The sequence below is a fragment of the Triticum urartu genome, chromosome 7 (assembly GCF_003073215.2).
Source record: "Triticum urartu cultivar G1812 chromosome 7, Tu2.1, whole genome shotgun sequence".
In the NCBI taxonomy this organism is placed as follows: domain Eukaryota; kingdom Viridiplantae; phylum Streptophyta; class Magnoliopsida; order Poales; family Poaceae; genus Triticum; species Triticum urartu.
In genome coordinates this window covers 117,751,103-117,766,873 of record NC_053028.1, presented here as the reverse complement: position 1 = coordinate 117,766,873, position 15,771 = coordinate 117,751,103, and the positions used below count along the sequence as shown (strand labels likewise).

Below are 15,771 nucleotides of genomic sequence, written 5' to 3'. Positions count from 1 at the left end.
CGATCAGATAGTACGACCCATTGTGCAGATTCTTGCTGACCACGAAAGGCCCCTCCCAAGGTGGGGATAGCTTATGCATATCAGTCTGATCTTGGATGAGCCGAAGCACCAAATCTCCTTCCTGAAAGGCTCTGGTTCTGACCCGGTGACTGTGATAACGACGAAGATCCTGCTGGTAAATCGCCGATCGGGCGGCTGCGATGTCACGCTCTTCATCCAACCAGTCCAAAGCATCTTGTCGTGCTGTCTCGTTGTCCGCTTCAACATAAGCCGTGACACGAGGTGAATAATGACGGATGTCACTGGGGAGAACCGCCTCCGCTCCATAAACCATGAAGAACGGTGTGTATCCTGTTGATCTGTTGGGTGTTGTATTGATGCTCCATAGCACAGATGGTAATTCTTCTACCCAACAACCCAGCATTCTCTGCAAAGGAACCATGAGCCGGGGCTTGATGCCTCTCAAGATCTCTTGATTAGCTCTTTCTTCTTGACCATTGGACTGTGGATGTGCCACTGATCAAACGTCGAGCCGGATGTGCTCCCGTTCGTAGAACTCCTTCATAGCACCTTTGGACAAATTGGTACCATTATCTGTGATAATACTGTGCGGAAAGCCAAACGGAAAATCACCTTTTTGATGAACTGAACCGTCGTGGCCGCATCACACTTGCTAACAGGTTCTGCCTCCACCCACTTTGTAAACTTGTCCACCGCCACCAGGAGGTGGGTCTTCTTATCTTTGGACCTTTTGAAAGTCCCAACCATATCCAGCCTCCAAGTTGCAAACGGCCAAGTAATTGGAATCATCTTCAATTCTTGAGCCGGTACATGAGCACGTCTTGAAAACCTTTGGCAACCATCACATCGTCTGACCAGATCCTTCGCATCAGCATGAGGAGTTAACCAATAGAAACCATGGCGAAACGCTTTAGCCACCAGAGACTTTGAACTAGCATGGTGACCACAATCTCCTTCGTGGATCTCACGCAAAATTTCACGGCCTTCTTCAGGAGACACGCAACGTTGAAAAGCTCCTGATATGCTGCAATGATGCAACTCACCGTTGATGACAGCCATGGATATGGATCGCCGGATTATCTGCCGGGCCAGAATCTCATCTTCTGGCAACTCACCCCGGTTCTTGTACGCCAGGTAAGGAAGTGTCCAATCCGGAATAACATGAAGAACTGCCACCAATTGAGCCTCCGGATCAGGAATAGCCAAATCCTCTTCACCAGGGATCTTCACCGACGGGTTGTGCAGCACATCCAGGAAAACATTGGGCGGGACCGGTTTGCGCTGAGAGCCCAGCCGGCTTAAAGCATCCGCTGCTTCATTTTTCTGCCGGTCCACATGGTCCACCTGATAGCCTTTGAAATAACCTACAACAATATCCACCTCATGACGATATGCTGCCATTAGTGGGTCCTTGGAGTCCCAAGTGCCAGACACTTGCTGAGCCACAAGGTCCGAGTCACCGAAGCACTTAACTCGACTTAGATTCATCTCCTTAGCCATCCGGAGACCATGGAGTAAGGCCTCATACTCAGCTGCATTGTTAGTACAAGGGAACATTAAACGGAGAACATAACAAAACTTATCACCTCGTGGGGAAGTTAGTACGACTCCAGCCCCCGAGCCTTCCAACTGCCTGGATCCATCAAAATGGATGGTCCAATACGTATGATCCGGCTTTTCTTCAGGTGCTTGCATTTCCATCCAATCATTGATGAAATCAACAAGTGCTTGAGACTTAACCACTGTCCGAGGCACATACTTCAAACCGTACGGCCCCAGGTCTATAGCCCACTTTGCAATCCGGCCAGTTGCTTCCCGGTTCTGGATGATATCTCCCAAAGGAGCAGAACTGACCACCATAATCGGGTGCCCTAGGAAATATTGCTTAAGCTTCCGGCTTGCCACAAAAACTCCGTACACCAGCTTCTGCCAATGCGGATACCTTTTCTTGGACTCAATGAGTACCTCGCTGATATAATAGACCGGACGTTGAGCCGGATGCTCCTTACCTGCCTCCTTTCGCTCCACCACAATAGCCACGCTGACCGCACGAGCATTAGCAGCAACATATAGCAGTAACGGCTCCTTGTCAATGGGAGCGGCGAGCACAGGCAGATTGGCCAATTGCCGCTTTAAGTCCTCAAATGCTTCATCAGCAGCAGAACTCCAGACGAACTGATCCGTCTTCTTCAACATCTGATACAAAGGGATCGCCTTCTCACCAAGGCGGCTGATAAACCGGCTTAACGCGGCAATCCGACCTGCCAGGCGTTGAACATCATTGATACACTTCGGTTTAGCCAGGGAGGTGATGGCTGTGATCTTCTCCGGATTAGCCTCAATTCCCCTATTGGACACCAGAAAACCCAATAACTTGCCCGCCGGTACACCAAAGACACACTTGTGCGGATTAAGCATCATCTTGTACGTCCTTAGGTTATCAAAGGTTTCCTTCAAATCGTCAACCAGAGTCTCCTTCTCCCTGGATTTAACCACGATATCATCCACATAAGCATGTACATTACGGCCAATCTGCTTGTGAAGACAATTCTGTACACACCGTTGATAAGTTGCCTGGGCACTTTTGAGCCCAAAGGGCATAGACACATAGCAGAAGGCTCCAAAGGGAGTTATGAATGCTGTCTTCTCCTGGTCCTTAACTGACATTTTGATCTGATGATAGCCAGAATATGCATCCAAAAAACTTAAACGCTCACAGCCCGCCGTAGCATCAATGATTTGATCAATACGGGGGAGGGCAAAAGGATCTGCTGGACAAGCCTTATTAAGATTTGTGTAATCCACACACATGCGCCAGGTGCCGTTTTTCTTAAGGACTAGCACCGGATTGGCAAGCCACTCAGGGTGAAATACTTCAACAATAAAACCAGCTGCTAAGAGCCTGGCTACCTCTTCTCCAATCGCCTTGTGTCTTTCTTCGTTAAACCGGTGGAGGAACTGTTTCACCGGTTTATATTTAGGATCCACGTTAAGGGTGTGCTCAGCGAGTTTCCTCGGTACACCTGGCATGTCAGAGGGCTTCCATGCAAAAATGTCCCGATTCTCACGGATGAACTCGATGAGCGCACTTTCCTATTTTGGATCCAAGTTGGCACTGATGCTGAACTGCTTGGACGAATCGCCAGGTACGAAGTCAACAAGCTTAGTTTCTGCTGCCGATTTGAACTTCAGGGCCGGATCATGCTCCATAGTTGGCTTCTTCAACGGAGTCATGTCCGCCGGATCAACATTGTCTTTATAGTACTTCAACTCCTCGGTGGCACAAACCGACTCTGCATAAGCCGCATCTCCTTCCTCGCATTCCAAAGCGATTTTGCGGCTTCCGTGAACCGTTATTGTCCCCTTGTGACCCGGCATCTTGAGCTGCAAATACACATAACAGGGCCGAGCCATAAACTTGGCATATGCCGGTCGCCCAAACAGGGCATGATATGGACTTTGGATTTTCACCACTTCAAACGTCAATGTCTCCGACCTGGAATCATGATCATCCCCAAAGGCCACTTCAAGAGCTATCTTACCAACGGGATATGCTGATCTTCCAGGCATTACACCGTGGAATACTGTATTGGATGGTTTGAGATTCTTATCTGTTAGTCCCATACGACGGAAGGTTTCATAGTACAGGATGTTAATGCTGCTCCCTCCATCCATGAGCACCTTGGTGAACTTATAACCTCCCACCTGAGGCGCCACCACCAGAGCCAACTGACCTGGATTATCGACCTGGGGTGGGTGATCCTCTCTGCTCCATATGATTGGTTGTTCAGACCAACGTAGATAATGGGGTGTGGCCGGTTCAACAGAGTTGACTGCATGTCTCTGAACCTTCCGGTCTCGCTTGTCCAAGCTGGTTGTAAAGACATGGTACTGCCCACTACTCAACTGTTTTGGGTTGCTCTGGTAACCTGACTGTTGCTGCTGTTGGTTGTAACCACCCTGGTTGTTCTGACCATTTTGACCATTATGTCCGCCCGGATTACCATTAAATCCTGAACCAGAACTTCCTCCACCGTAACCCGGCCCGGACCCTGAGCCACCGCCAGATCCGTGATCATACCGGAAATTATTAGAATTCTTGAACTCCTGCATAATAAAGCAATCCTTCCAAAGGTGGTTTTCTGGCTCCTCCTTCGTCCCATGTCTTGGACAGGGCTGACTTAGCAGATAGTTCAGGCAGTTTGGGTTAGGGTTGGGTGCTCCACTATGATTTTTCGGCCTACCCTTGCGCCGCTGACCATTGTCCTGTGCGTTGGTATTAGCCACAAAATCCATGTTACCATCCGCTTTACGCTTGCCTCCTCCGCCATTGCCTACCCAGTGATGCTGCTGACCCTTGGCGTTGTTGTTCTTCTTCCCCTTCCCTGTCTTGTCATCATCAGATTCAGGATCCTTGGTACTATCAGAATCGGCATATTTTACCAAAGCAGCCATGAGGGTCCCCATGTCGGTGCAATGACGCTTCATCCGTCCCAATTTCAACTTCAGGGGCCCAAACCGGCAGTTGCCTTCTAGGGTTAATACTGCGGTGTCAGCGTTGATGCGGTCTGAGGAGTGCAACACTTGTGAAACCCAGCGCACCCAATGAGTCATTGATTCTCCTTCCTCCTGGACGCATGCAGCTAAGTCCACTATCGACATAGGCTGTTTACAGGTATCCTTGAAATTGTTGATAAACCGGGCTCGTAATTGGGCCCATGAACTGATAGAATTAGCTGGCAAGCTTTTTAACCAAGTACGGGCCATTCCTTCAAGCATCATGGTGAAGTATTTCGCACACGCCGTGTCATCCACATCAAGCATCTCCATGGCCATCACATAGCTCTCTACCCATGTCTCTGGAGGTCGATCCGCCGTGTAATTTGGTACCTTGCGTGGGCCTTTGAAATCCTTGGGCAGGCACACGTTGCGTAAAGCGGGGACGAGGCAAGGCACCCCCAAAGAACTAGAAGTAACACCAGGTTCGATCGAAATGGTTGGACGAGCCGGCGTGAGCTGCCGAGCCTGATGCTGTGTGGCTAACTCGACCTCCTTGCACGCTCGGGCCCGGTTCACCACTTCCTGAGCGTCATCAGCACCACCCGTCGGGTTGTTGCCACGGGGTGCCCCACGTCGTTCATTACTTGACAATACCGGTTCATCCATATGTCTGCTATAACTCCGGCTTGGACGGGGGGTCGAGTGGATCCGGTCGCGGCTGTACGAGTACGCCTCCTGTTGGGCCAAAGCTGTCCTCAGAAGTTCCTTGACCCATCGCGTCTCTACTGCCTGCGGCGAGTCACCTTCAACTGGAATGGCCTCCAGCCGTGCAGTAGCGGCAACAAGATTGTCCATTGGATTGGAGTAGTGACCCGGAGGTGTTAAAGCATCCTGAGGTATAACGGCGTTTTGACGAGGTGGGTCCATCTGACGGGGCTGAACCGGTGCACCGGTCCCAGGGGCTTCTGCCCGGTTCCCCTCCAGCAGATTGCTGGCTCTTGGTCCTGGAGTGTTAAAAAGGTCTCTGGCCTCGAAAACCAGAGGTAAGCGGGACCGGTGCTTCCTCCTCATGACTTCATGCGACGCGCTCTGGTACAACATAAGCCTGTAGGTCTGTGCGTCTAAAGCGGCCCGCTCTGCGACCATCCTGGTGTCCTCAGCCGCCAGATCCGTCTTGGCCTGGGTGATTTGTTCCTTTACCTTTGCAATCTCCGTGTTGTGAGCGTCCTGATCTGGCGGATTAACTTTTGCCATAAGCACAGCCAACGCATCAAATAGTTCTGATAGAACCTGAGCCGGCGGGCGCACAGGGCCTCCTGCCCCGGCAGCCATTGCCGCTGCTGAACCGGAGATCGCTGCCGCGGCTGTCAAAGAGTGAAGCGCTGCTTGTGTTCCAGTCATGAATATTCCAACCCGGTTAGGCAGATCAGAGGGGTCCGGAATACTGTCGCCATCGGAACAGCTCTCAATCTGGCCATCTTGTAGCTGATAAAGAGATTCGGTTTCTCCGGTCGAAGATTCGTCACCTGAACGAACGGCAGTCGCCCCGCGAAGCTCTGATCCGTCCTCATAACTCCCTCCATGGATCATTCCCATGAAGGCACGCTTCATGGCCTGTTTAACCCGGGCGGATCGCGCACGCTGAGCCGTCTCGACGAGGTCGGTGCAGATGTCCGGCTCAGGGCCCGATTCACCGATCTTGCCAATGAAAACGTGAATGCTACCAAAGGGGACCCGGTACCCGTACTCAATTGAACCGGCCTCGGGGCCCCAGCCTGCGTCGTCGATGTAGAGTTTGCCGCGACGACCCTTAGTCATCCGGCCTACAGCGTAGCCCTCGAGTCCTTCAAAGCGGCCCTCCAAGAACCGGAAACCATCGTGCGATAGCCCCACGGTGGGCGCCAACTGTCGTGGTTTTGTCACGGCAGATGTCCTAGAGAAAGGACTTAGTCGTGGAGCCATCGCGACTGGTTAGCTTGAAGGGGTTAAAGCGGACACAAGGACGCAAGGGAGTTTATACTAGTTCGGCCCCTTCGATGAAGGTAACAGCCTACGTCTAGTTGTGATGGAATTGATGTGTGTTTCGATGACTAGGGAGCAAACAAGCTTCGCCTATGTCTCGAGTTACCGTCCTCCGCTTTCTTCAGGCGGGCGGCCTCTTCCTCCTCGCGCTTCTCCTGCGCGTTCCGCTCCGTCGCCGACCTCCCGGGGGTCGGCGGCGGGGTCAATCCGTCGAGTGGAGGCAGAAGTCCCTGCCGACCCCATAACAGAGGCGGCGGCAACCCTCTCAAGAGTGAGGGGAGCCCTGAAGGGAGGGAAGCATATGAAAGACTCAGACAATATCAACAAAGAGAAAATAAAGATGATGGACGGAGGCGCTTACGCAGAGAACAGCGGCGGCTTCTTCACTTCCTTGCGGAAGCGGTTGGCCTTCGCGGCCGCCTCTTCCCGCTTGGTCGCGGAGGCCACTCCCTTAAATCTCTTCGACCGGCCACCAAGTGTACTCGGCCCAGCCCGGCGCTTCTTCGCGCCGCCTTGAGCGTCCAAGGCGGCAGAGGAACTCGCGCTTGGCTGGCCAACCTTTGGTTGATGACGCAGGGCGACTTCTCCCTCGGCATCGTCGTCAGGCCAGTCGGCGAAAGTGGTCATAGGCCTGGAGCCGCCTGCTTCTCCTCCTCCTCCCTCGGCGTTGGCCTCCATGGCCACTGCCCCCAAGTCAGGATTGTCGATGTCGCTCTCCGCCCGATCGGGGACAAACTGACGAGCCGGCCCCATGGTGCCGGCCGAAGGAGGGATGAGAGGGTTCTGATTCAAAACAAAAACGGTCAGACTGGACAAGTCGGACTCGGCAACAAAAGAAACAGAAGAAGAAGGAAGACGACTTACAATAGGCGGGGGGTTGGCGCGTGAGTACGGCTCCTTGCCGAACCGCCAATCCACCGAGAGACCGCAGTTAGCGATGTAGTTCACCATGTCCGCCACCTCCGCGTGAGGCATGTCCTTGGAGCACATCCGACTCGGGTCCTGATGACCGCTCATCTGGCAGATCAGGTGAGGTCGGCCTTGGAGTGGGAGGACTCGGCGCGCCACGAAGGCGGCCAGCAAGTCGGCCCCGGTCAAGCCCTCCGACTGCGTCAGCACTCGGAGTCGCGCGACGGCGGCGGCACCAGCAGGAGACAACGTCCTGGCTCGGTGTGACCAGCTGGGGAGCCTTCCAGCCGGCGCGCCGGCTTCGTAAGCCGGCAGGTTGACCCAGTCGCCTTCTGGGGTGACGTTCTTCACATAAAAGTAGGACCGCTGCCACATCTTCACCGACTTAGTCAGCGCGATTGTGGGAAACGGATTGTCAGTCACTGATCTGCACATCGCGATAAACGCACCGCACTGAGCCGGCACGCCGGCGACGTGTGTGCCAAGCTTGGACTGGAAGAACTCACCCCAGAGCTCAATGGTGGGGAGAACGGCGAGGAAGCCTTCGCACAGGGTGGCGAAGGCAGCCAGCAGCACCACCGTGTTCGGAGTAAGGTGGTGCGGCTGGAGCCCGTGGAACTACAAGAAGGAGCGGAAGAAGCCGCTCGCCGGCAGCCCCAGGCCGCGCATAAGGTGCGAGCGGAATATGACCCGCTCGCCCTCCTCCGGCGCCGGTGATATTTCCCCCTCCGGCGCGAGGCGGACCCGCACTAAGCCCCTGCCGGGCAGCCGTCGTGTCTTGCGAAGGATCTCAACGTCGTCGTCGTCGACCTCGGAGCCGTCCCACACTCCGGAGTGCACAGCAGGAGGCGTGGCGGCGGAGGAAGAGCTCATCGCTGCGGGCGCGGCGTGGTTCGGAGAAGCAGTGGCGAGAGGAAGAAGAACCAAGAAGGAGCGAAAGGGAGTAGGGAAGATGGGCGCGCGTGCTTCGCTGCCCCCCTCCCCCCGCCTACTTGTAGGCTCGTGGGCTGAGAAGCCGAGGGGGCAGTCGTGGGATTAACTGCGCCCAGGACCCCACGACCCCCACGATTTACCACACGAAGTTACTGCGTGCAATAACCGCGCGGGAACCCCAACCGTCCGCACGGCCACAACGGATCCGTTCACATGCCGAGGCGCGGTAGTGGCGGGCCCCGCCTGTAGGCCTATCCCGTCACGCGTGTGGGTGGGCAGACTAGCTCAGCCACGTGGCGCCTCGCGACGGGTCCACAACGGGCGGCAACCCGGAGGCTTATCAGGCACGCCGCCTGGACTCCGCCGCAACGTTCAAACTTTTTTAGGGGCAAGTCGGCCTTAAGCAAGTCCGGCTCCAACTAGTCGGCTTGACAGAAGACGGCTAGCGAGGCCCAGATCCAACCGCCGGAAAGAAGAAACTATTGAGGCTCCTCGACATATCGCCCTCGGTGCCTCACCAGCTTCGGGGACTACTGTCGGAGTAATGGGCCACGGGTAGGCTAACCCAGGCCCAGAACCTTTCAAGACATTGGGGCAGGCTGCACCCCTCAAGACCCCAGGACGAAGAGCCGCCTTCTGAGAGTCGGCTGCGAGGCAGCCTACTGCCCACTCGCGGCCGAGTCCCGAGGACGACTTCAGGATGAGCCGACTCCTGACTGGCGACTTCCAGAGAAGCCGGCCATGGGGAGTCGGCCCGCGACGCCAACAACCCCATGCCCTCATGAAGAGGGACGGGACGGGGAGTGGCCACAGTAAGGTCCACTCCCACCCTTTTCCAAGGGCAGGCGTGGCCACAGTACGCCGTACCCGTGGAGATCTCCGCCCGGCGCGACACTGTTGCCATGCCGGCCCCGACGTCAGCCCCAGTGGGCGGAGTCCTGTGCCCACGACGGCCTACCGGTACGACCCAAGGGAAGACGGGTCCCACCAGTCGGCGGGCGTACGGAAGACGGCGAGAGCGCCACCAATCGGCCCAGTTGGAAGTCGGCCCCAGGAGTTGGCCGACCCTTCCCACGGGCCCCACACGCCATTAACCAGACGCGACAGAGAGTGGACACAGTGATCGCCCGCCAGACGTCGGAGTTGTCGCCACGACCCCATGACCGAGCCCGCGTCATTAGAGGCACGGCTACAGTAATCTACAGCCGGCAAGACCAGTCCGCAGCGGACGCGGCCTGTCGGCTTCGTACCGAGCCAGTCCGCGGGGCCCAACAGTCGACGGGCCCCAGGAGTCGGCGGATAAGACGGCGGCCAGAGAGAATGACGGCTGGGCCCACGTCCAGCCGGATTACCATTGTACCCCTGGGGGGTAAGCCTATATAAACCCCCCGGGGCACCCATGCAAAGGGTTGGAATCCATTAGCACTAGACCAGATCATATAGGAAGGAGAGAGCTAGCCTTGCCTTCTCCTACCTCCAGGAAACAGCTCAAGGAGCAACCGTGTACACACTTTGCCATAGTGATCATGCGGAGACCCCGCGGAGCAGCAGTAGGGGTATTATCTTCACGGAGAGCCCCGAAGCTGGGTAAGATTCGCCGGCGTGCATGCCTTCGCCTTATCCCGTTTCCAGAACCGGCGACGTTCTACTTGCTCCCACCATGATAAGCCATCTTTTGGCATATGTCGCACCCAACCCCCGACAACGGACAAATGGAGGAGTTTGTTTGATGTTTGCTGCTGGAGATGCCCTTAGATGGGTTGCATTTGAGATGTCGGCACACTGTTTGGTGCTTGTCTTTATGTCCATTAACTTTGAAGACGGATAAGAGTTTGTCGTTCGCAACCAAAGATCTAATTGAGCGTCAATAAAAAGGTGACTAATCCCTAAATTCATTTAAAAACTAGTAAATAAAAGGCTCACTGAGTAGGCCTAAGAATCTACCGCTTCATCTCATGACTCGGGCGCACATGTGATTAGCTTTTCCTACCTCCTGTTGGCGCCACCGTCGGTTTCCTCGTCCCATGTGGCCTTTAGGGCCATGGAGGCACGGTCGACCCCGGCCTTGCCGGCGGGAGGGATATTGCTTCGTTCTTAGGTGTGGATCGCTTAGGGTTTTTGTCCTGCTCGGGAAAGCTAAATGCTTCAGGCTTAATTTGCGAGCGACGAGGACCGAATTACTTTTTGGCTCATGGCAAAAAGCTTTGATATGTCCTTAACAGAAGGGTGGATTTACTTTGGCTTCACCAACAATGACGGCCATGGCCGTTATGCCCACGACGTGCTACACCCACCTCCAATACATTTATTCTATGAGATGAGGACGGCCATGGCCGTTATGCCCACGACATGCTACACCCACCTCCAGTACATTTATTCTATGAGATGAGTTTTGAAGGCCATAAGTATAGGGCCAGTTGCATTGAGTGTCCTGCTATCCAATATTTTTATTATGTTACCACTATCAGATTTAATCCTTACAATTGGCGAGAACAAGAGGATTGACAATCCTCTTACCTTCGTTGGGTGCAAGCATTTTGCTTTGTGTGTGTGCAGGTGCCGTCTATCTTGTTTGTGTGGTGCTCCTATTGGTTCGATAAACCTTGGTTCTTAACTGAGAAAATAAATATTTGCTACTATACTACTTCATCCCTTTATGTTCGCGGAAAACCCAACACTACACTAAGTTGCACGTCCCAATTTGAAAAAATGGGATATGAGAACATTAAATCTCTAGGCCCCAATTTCTGAAGAGAAACTTGAGGCTTGGCCGAGCGCTAACAGCTTGACACTTTTTTTTTCTGAAAAGACTAAAGTCATATATTAACTATCACAAGTCCTTACAAACACACCTTTATAAAAAAATCACATCCAAATCCTTAGGGGTGCTGAAATCTTCTTTCTCCTACATCCACCGGCGGCGACCATGAGCAAAGCTCAATGCCGCCTTTGCGTCTCCAACTCGGTGGAGCAAACTTTTTAAAACCAAGGAGCTCTTAGAAGTAGTGGTCGAGAAGTCATCGATGCAGATCAAAAAACACTGCCGACCATGATCCGCATGACAAATAGCCGTGTCGGGGATGAAAACGCTGAAAAGAGCCTATAGAAACTCCAAAGACCAATAACACCGACCGAATATATATATAGATGAAACCCACTGGAGACCAAAGCCGCTCAGTTCCACAAAGATTTATCGAAGGCTCACCTCCACATGCCCTCCACCGACACTAAGTGCAGGGATATGACAGGGAGACATTATTCTTGAATTGTAGCAACGTCGCCGTGTCTCCTCGCTGCCCCGACCAACACACAAAGACTCCATAAACCCAGTCTAAACCAAGAGTCCAATGTTGTTTCACGCCGATGTCGAGCCAAAAGTCAGTCCGCCGCCATCTAGGACCCTGTCTTGGGGGACCTCCGGACGTCGTTGGCACATGCAACATTGTTGTTCAGCACCATAGGTCAAGAACCACCGTCGCCTGACCGCACATCTCCAGTTGCCACCTGCTCTGATCCGCTACAACTATCAATCCACATCGCCTGAAACTCCCAGGTGAACAGACCCTCTGTTGGAATAAGCCACGGCGTGTGTGGTCGGACTCGTCGGGCGCGACGGATGCGCGCAGGACGGGTGGGACACACTGGTGCCATCGGACTCGTCAGGCGTGTCGGGCGCGTCGGTGACGCGCGGGATGGGCGGGACGTGCGGGACGCAGTAGCATGGCGTGTGTGTATGTGCAGTGTATGGCCCGTGTGCGTGCGTGGGTGCGCATGTGTGCAGTAGCGTGACAGTAGCTAGCTAGTGGCTCGGGTCGAGGGCTGTTGGCGATGGGTGTGGGAGTGTTAGTTAAGATCTGGTTTATCCCGGCCGCGTTGGGCGCGTCAGAGCGCGTGGTGTGAGCGGGCCGGGGCAAGCGGATCACACCGCGTCGTGGGCGTGAGCGAGCCTGGGTTATATACTCCCTGTACTGCTGCTGGTTTGGTGTGGCGTGCCGGTGTTGAGAAATACAAAGAAAAGGCTGCGGCTGTTCGTGCGGCCAGGCCACCAAAATACCTGTGTCTTTGTGTCCTTCTTCTTCCTCCTATCCTTCCTCTTCTTCCTGAGCACGAGAGAGAGAGGCAGAGCTGCAGGGAGGGAGGGAGAAGGCCGCGGCAACAACAATTGGTATACAGAGCTTCGGTTCGGGTGATCACCGGCGACCATGGTGCTCGTCCCACACGGCGGCGGCACGGGCGGATCGGCGACGATGGCGATGCTGATGCTGACCGCGGACAACTATACGGTCTGGGCCATCAAGGCGCAGGCGATCCTCGACGTCCACACCGTATGGGAGGCGGTGGCGCCGGGCGACGTGGCGGTGAACGCGCGGAAGGACAAGATGGCGCGCGCGTTGCTTCTCGGGGCGTTGCCGGAGGATGTGCTGCTGCAGGTGTTGACGGAGCTCACTGCCAGGGAGGTATGGGACTCCCTGATGGTGAGGTTCGTCGGCGCCGATCGGGTCCGCGCGGCGAGGCTGGGGACGCGGCGCGGCGAATTCGACCGGATGAAGATGGCGGACGGCGAGGAGCTCGACGTGTACGGCGGGAGGCTCGCGGCGATGGCGGCGAGGTATGCCAACCTCGGGGAGACGCTGGGCGACGCATCACTTGTCAAGAAGTTGCTGGATACGGTGCCGGATCGCCTCTTCCCCGTCGTCGCCGGCATCGAGCAGTTCCACGACGTGGCGACGATGGCGTTCGACGAAGCGCTCAGGCGGCTGCGTGCGTTTGATGAGCGGGTTCGGCGTCGTGGACAAGATGGCGGCGAGCGCAGGGGTGAGCAGCTGCTCATGACGGCGGCGCAGTGGACAGCACGGGAGCGTCGACACGGCGGTGCTCGGGACGACAACGACGGGTGCAGCGTGGCGTCGGGGAGCGGCGGCAACAGGCGCAGGCGCTGCTACAAGTGCGGGGAGCACGGGCACTTCCGGCGTGAGTGCCCACAGCTGCGGAAAGAACCGGCGACTGAGCAGACTCTCTTGGCCGGCGCCAACGTCGATGACGACGGACTCCTCTAGGCCGTGGCTTAGGAGGTGTGTGTTGAAATAAGCCACGGCGTGTGTGGTCGGACTCGTCGGGCGCGATGGATGCGCGCGGGACGGGTGGGACACACTGGTGCCATCGGACTCATCGTGCTCGTCGGGCGCGTCGGTGACGCGCGGAATGGGCGGGACGTGCGGGACGCAGTAGCGTGGCGTGTGTGTATGTGCAGTGTATGGCCCGTGTGCGTGCGTGGGTGCGCATGTGTGCAGTAGCGTGACAGTAGCTAGCTAGTGGCTAGGGTCGAGGGCTGTTGGCGATGGGTGTGGGAGTGTTAGTTAAGGTCTGGTTTATCCCGGCCGCGTTGGGCGCGTCAGAGCGCGTGGTGTGAGCGGGCCGGGGCAAGCGGATCACACCGCGTCGTGGGCGTGAGCGAGCCTGGGTTATATACTCCCTGTACTGCTGCTGGTTTGGTGTGGCGTGCCGGTGTTGAGAAATACAAAGAAAAGGCTGCGGCTGTTCGTGTGGCCAGGCCACCAAAATACCTGTGTCTTTGTGTCCTTCTTCTTCCTCCTATCCTTCCTCTTCTTCCTGAGCACGAGAGAGAGAGAGGGGTAGAGCTGCAGGCAGGGAGGGAGGAGGCCGCGGCAACAACACATTGGTATACAGAGCTTCGGTTCGGGTGATCACCGGCGACCATGGTGCTCGTCCCACACGGCGGCGGCACGGGCGGATCGGCGACGATGGCGATGCTGATGCTGACCGCGGACAACTATACGGTCTGGGCCATCAAGGCGCAGGCGATCCTCGACGTCCACACCGTATGGGAGGCGGTGGCGCCGGGCGACGTGGCGGTGAACGCGCGGAAGGACAAGATGGCGCGCGCGTTGCTTCTCGGGGCGTTGCCGGAGGATGTGCTGCTGCAGGTGTTGACGGAGCTCACTGCCAGGGAGGTATGGGACTCCCTGATGGTGAGGTTCGTCGGCGCCGATCGGGTCCGCGCGGCGAGGCTGGGGACGCTGCGCGGCGAATTCGACCGGATGAAGATGGCGGACGGCGAGGAGCTCGACGTGTACGGCGGGAGGCTCGCGGCGATGGCGGCGAGGTATGCCAACCTCGGGGAGACGCTGGGCGACGCAACACTTGTCAAGAAGTTGCTGGATACGGTGCCGGATTGCCTTTTCCCCGTCGTCGCCGGCATCGAGCAGTTCCACGACGTGACGACGATGGCGTTCGACGAAGTGCTCGGGCGGCTGCGTGCGTTCGATCAGCGGGTTCGGCGCCGGGGCAAACGAGCCTCTCCTTCATGAGGTTGAAGGGCATGGCTGCAAGATCAACTCTGTGTTATGCTTTTACCATGTGTATACCAGACTGCAGTTGTCTGTGATGCATACCTGAGGTGAAGTTGAACTGCCTGACGCTGCCGATACCGCCTTCTCCCTCAACGGGGTGGGCACTGGCAACAATTTGCGGCGCGAGCTTGGGAGCCAGGGTGTGCCAGTCCATGACGCCAGCGCGGAAGAGGCGCGGTGCGGTGACCGCCGACTCGATCTCGTGGGTCCAGCTGTTGGTGGAGGACATATTGTGATGATCAAGCTAGTACAGCCGGTGCAAATGATGTAATCTGTGAGTCTTGTAATGGCGCAGGGTTGCTTGGTTTCATGGAGAGCAGAAGTGAGGGCTATAAATAGGGCTCGGAGCCGGGGTTTGGTGAAGCTTGGCCGGATGGGTCTGGTGAGTGGGGACTGGTGAAAAGGCGTCAAAGTCAGGCGTTGAGTTTTTCCAAAATGGATGGCACCGTCGGTCGGCTGTGCCTTTATCATCACTGGGCCTGAAAGCTGGGGCTTTTATCAATCTTTGTTAGGTAAAGAGGAAGAATGTGTTCTCTATCCAATTGGCACCACGGTCCGCGTGGGGAAATTGTTCTAGTGCTAATCTGCGAGTTGGTGATTAGCCAGCTGCATTACTAATTAGTGAATGCATTTGAGCGTGTACGTGCATGTATCATGTACTAATATGTTGCACGTAAATCAGCTATATGAGATGTTGGATTGCATGCAGTTTGTAACCATATGTTGCTCGCCACATGTACTAGCAAAACACACGTTAATATTTTGCTGGCCGCATGTAGGAGTACTAGCAAAACACACGTTATGTTGGAAAGTTATAGGCAATTTTGTGATTAATTCTAGTAAACGAGTCATCACATAAACAGTTATGAGCCATGTACACACACCCCTACTACTAAACGTATAATTGACAATATGGACATTTGCTTAATCGTACTTACTTTCATACTAGTTTCATTGTGCAAAAAGAAACATTCTGGACTAAGTATGAAATATGGAGGCCATTCTAGATCTTGTC

General features: G+C 55.4%; 1 protein-coding gene across 1 annotated transcript in view; it reads right to left on the bottom strand.

Moving 5' to 3' along the window:
* The window catches only part of LOC125525815 (pathogenesis-related protein 1-like), a 47,417-nt gene extending 32,344 nt beyond the window's left edge, over positions 1-15,073 (bottom strand). The window contains exon 1 of the mRNA XM_048690817.1: positions 14,799-15,073. Within this exon, the coding sequence (XP_048546774.1) occupies positions 14,799-14,985 (187 nt within the window). The 5' untranslated portion in view covers positions 14,986-15,073. The remainder of the gene's footprint in view (positions 1-14,798) is intronic.
* Between the last annotated feature and the right edge of the window lie 698 nt (positions 15,074-15,771).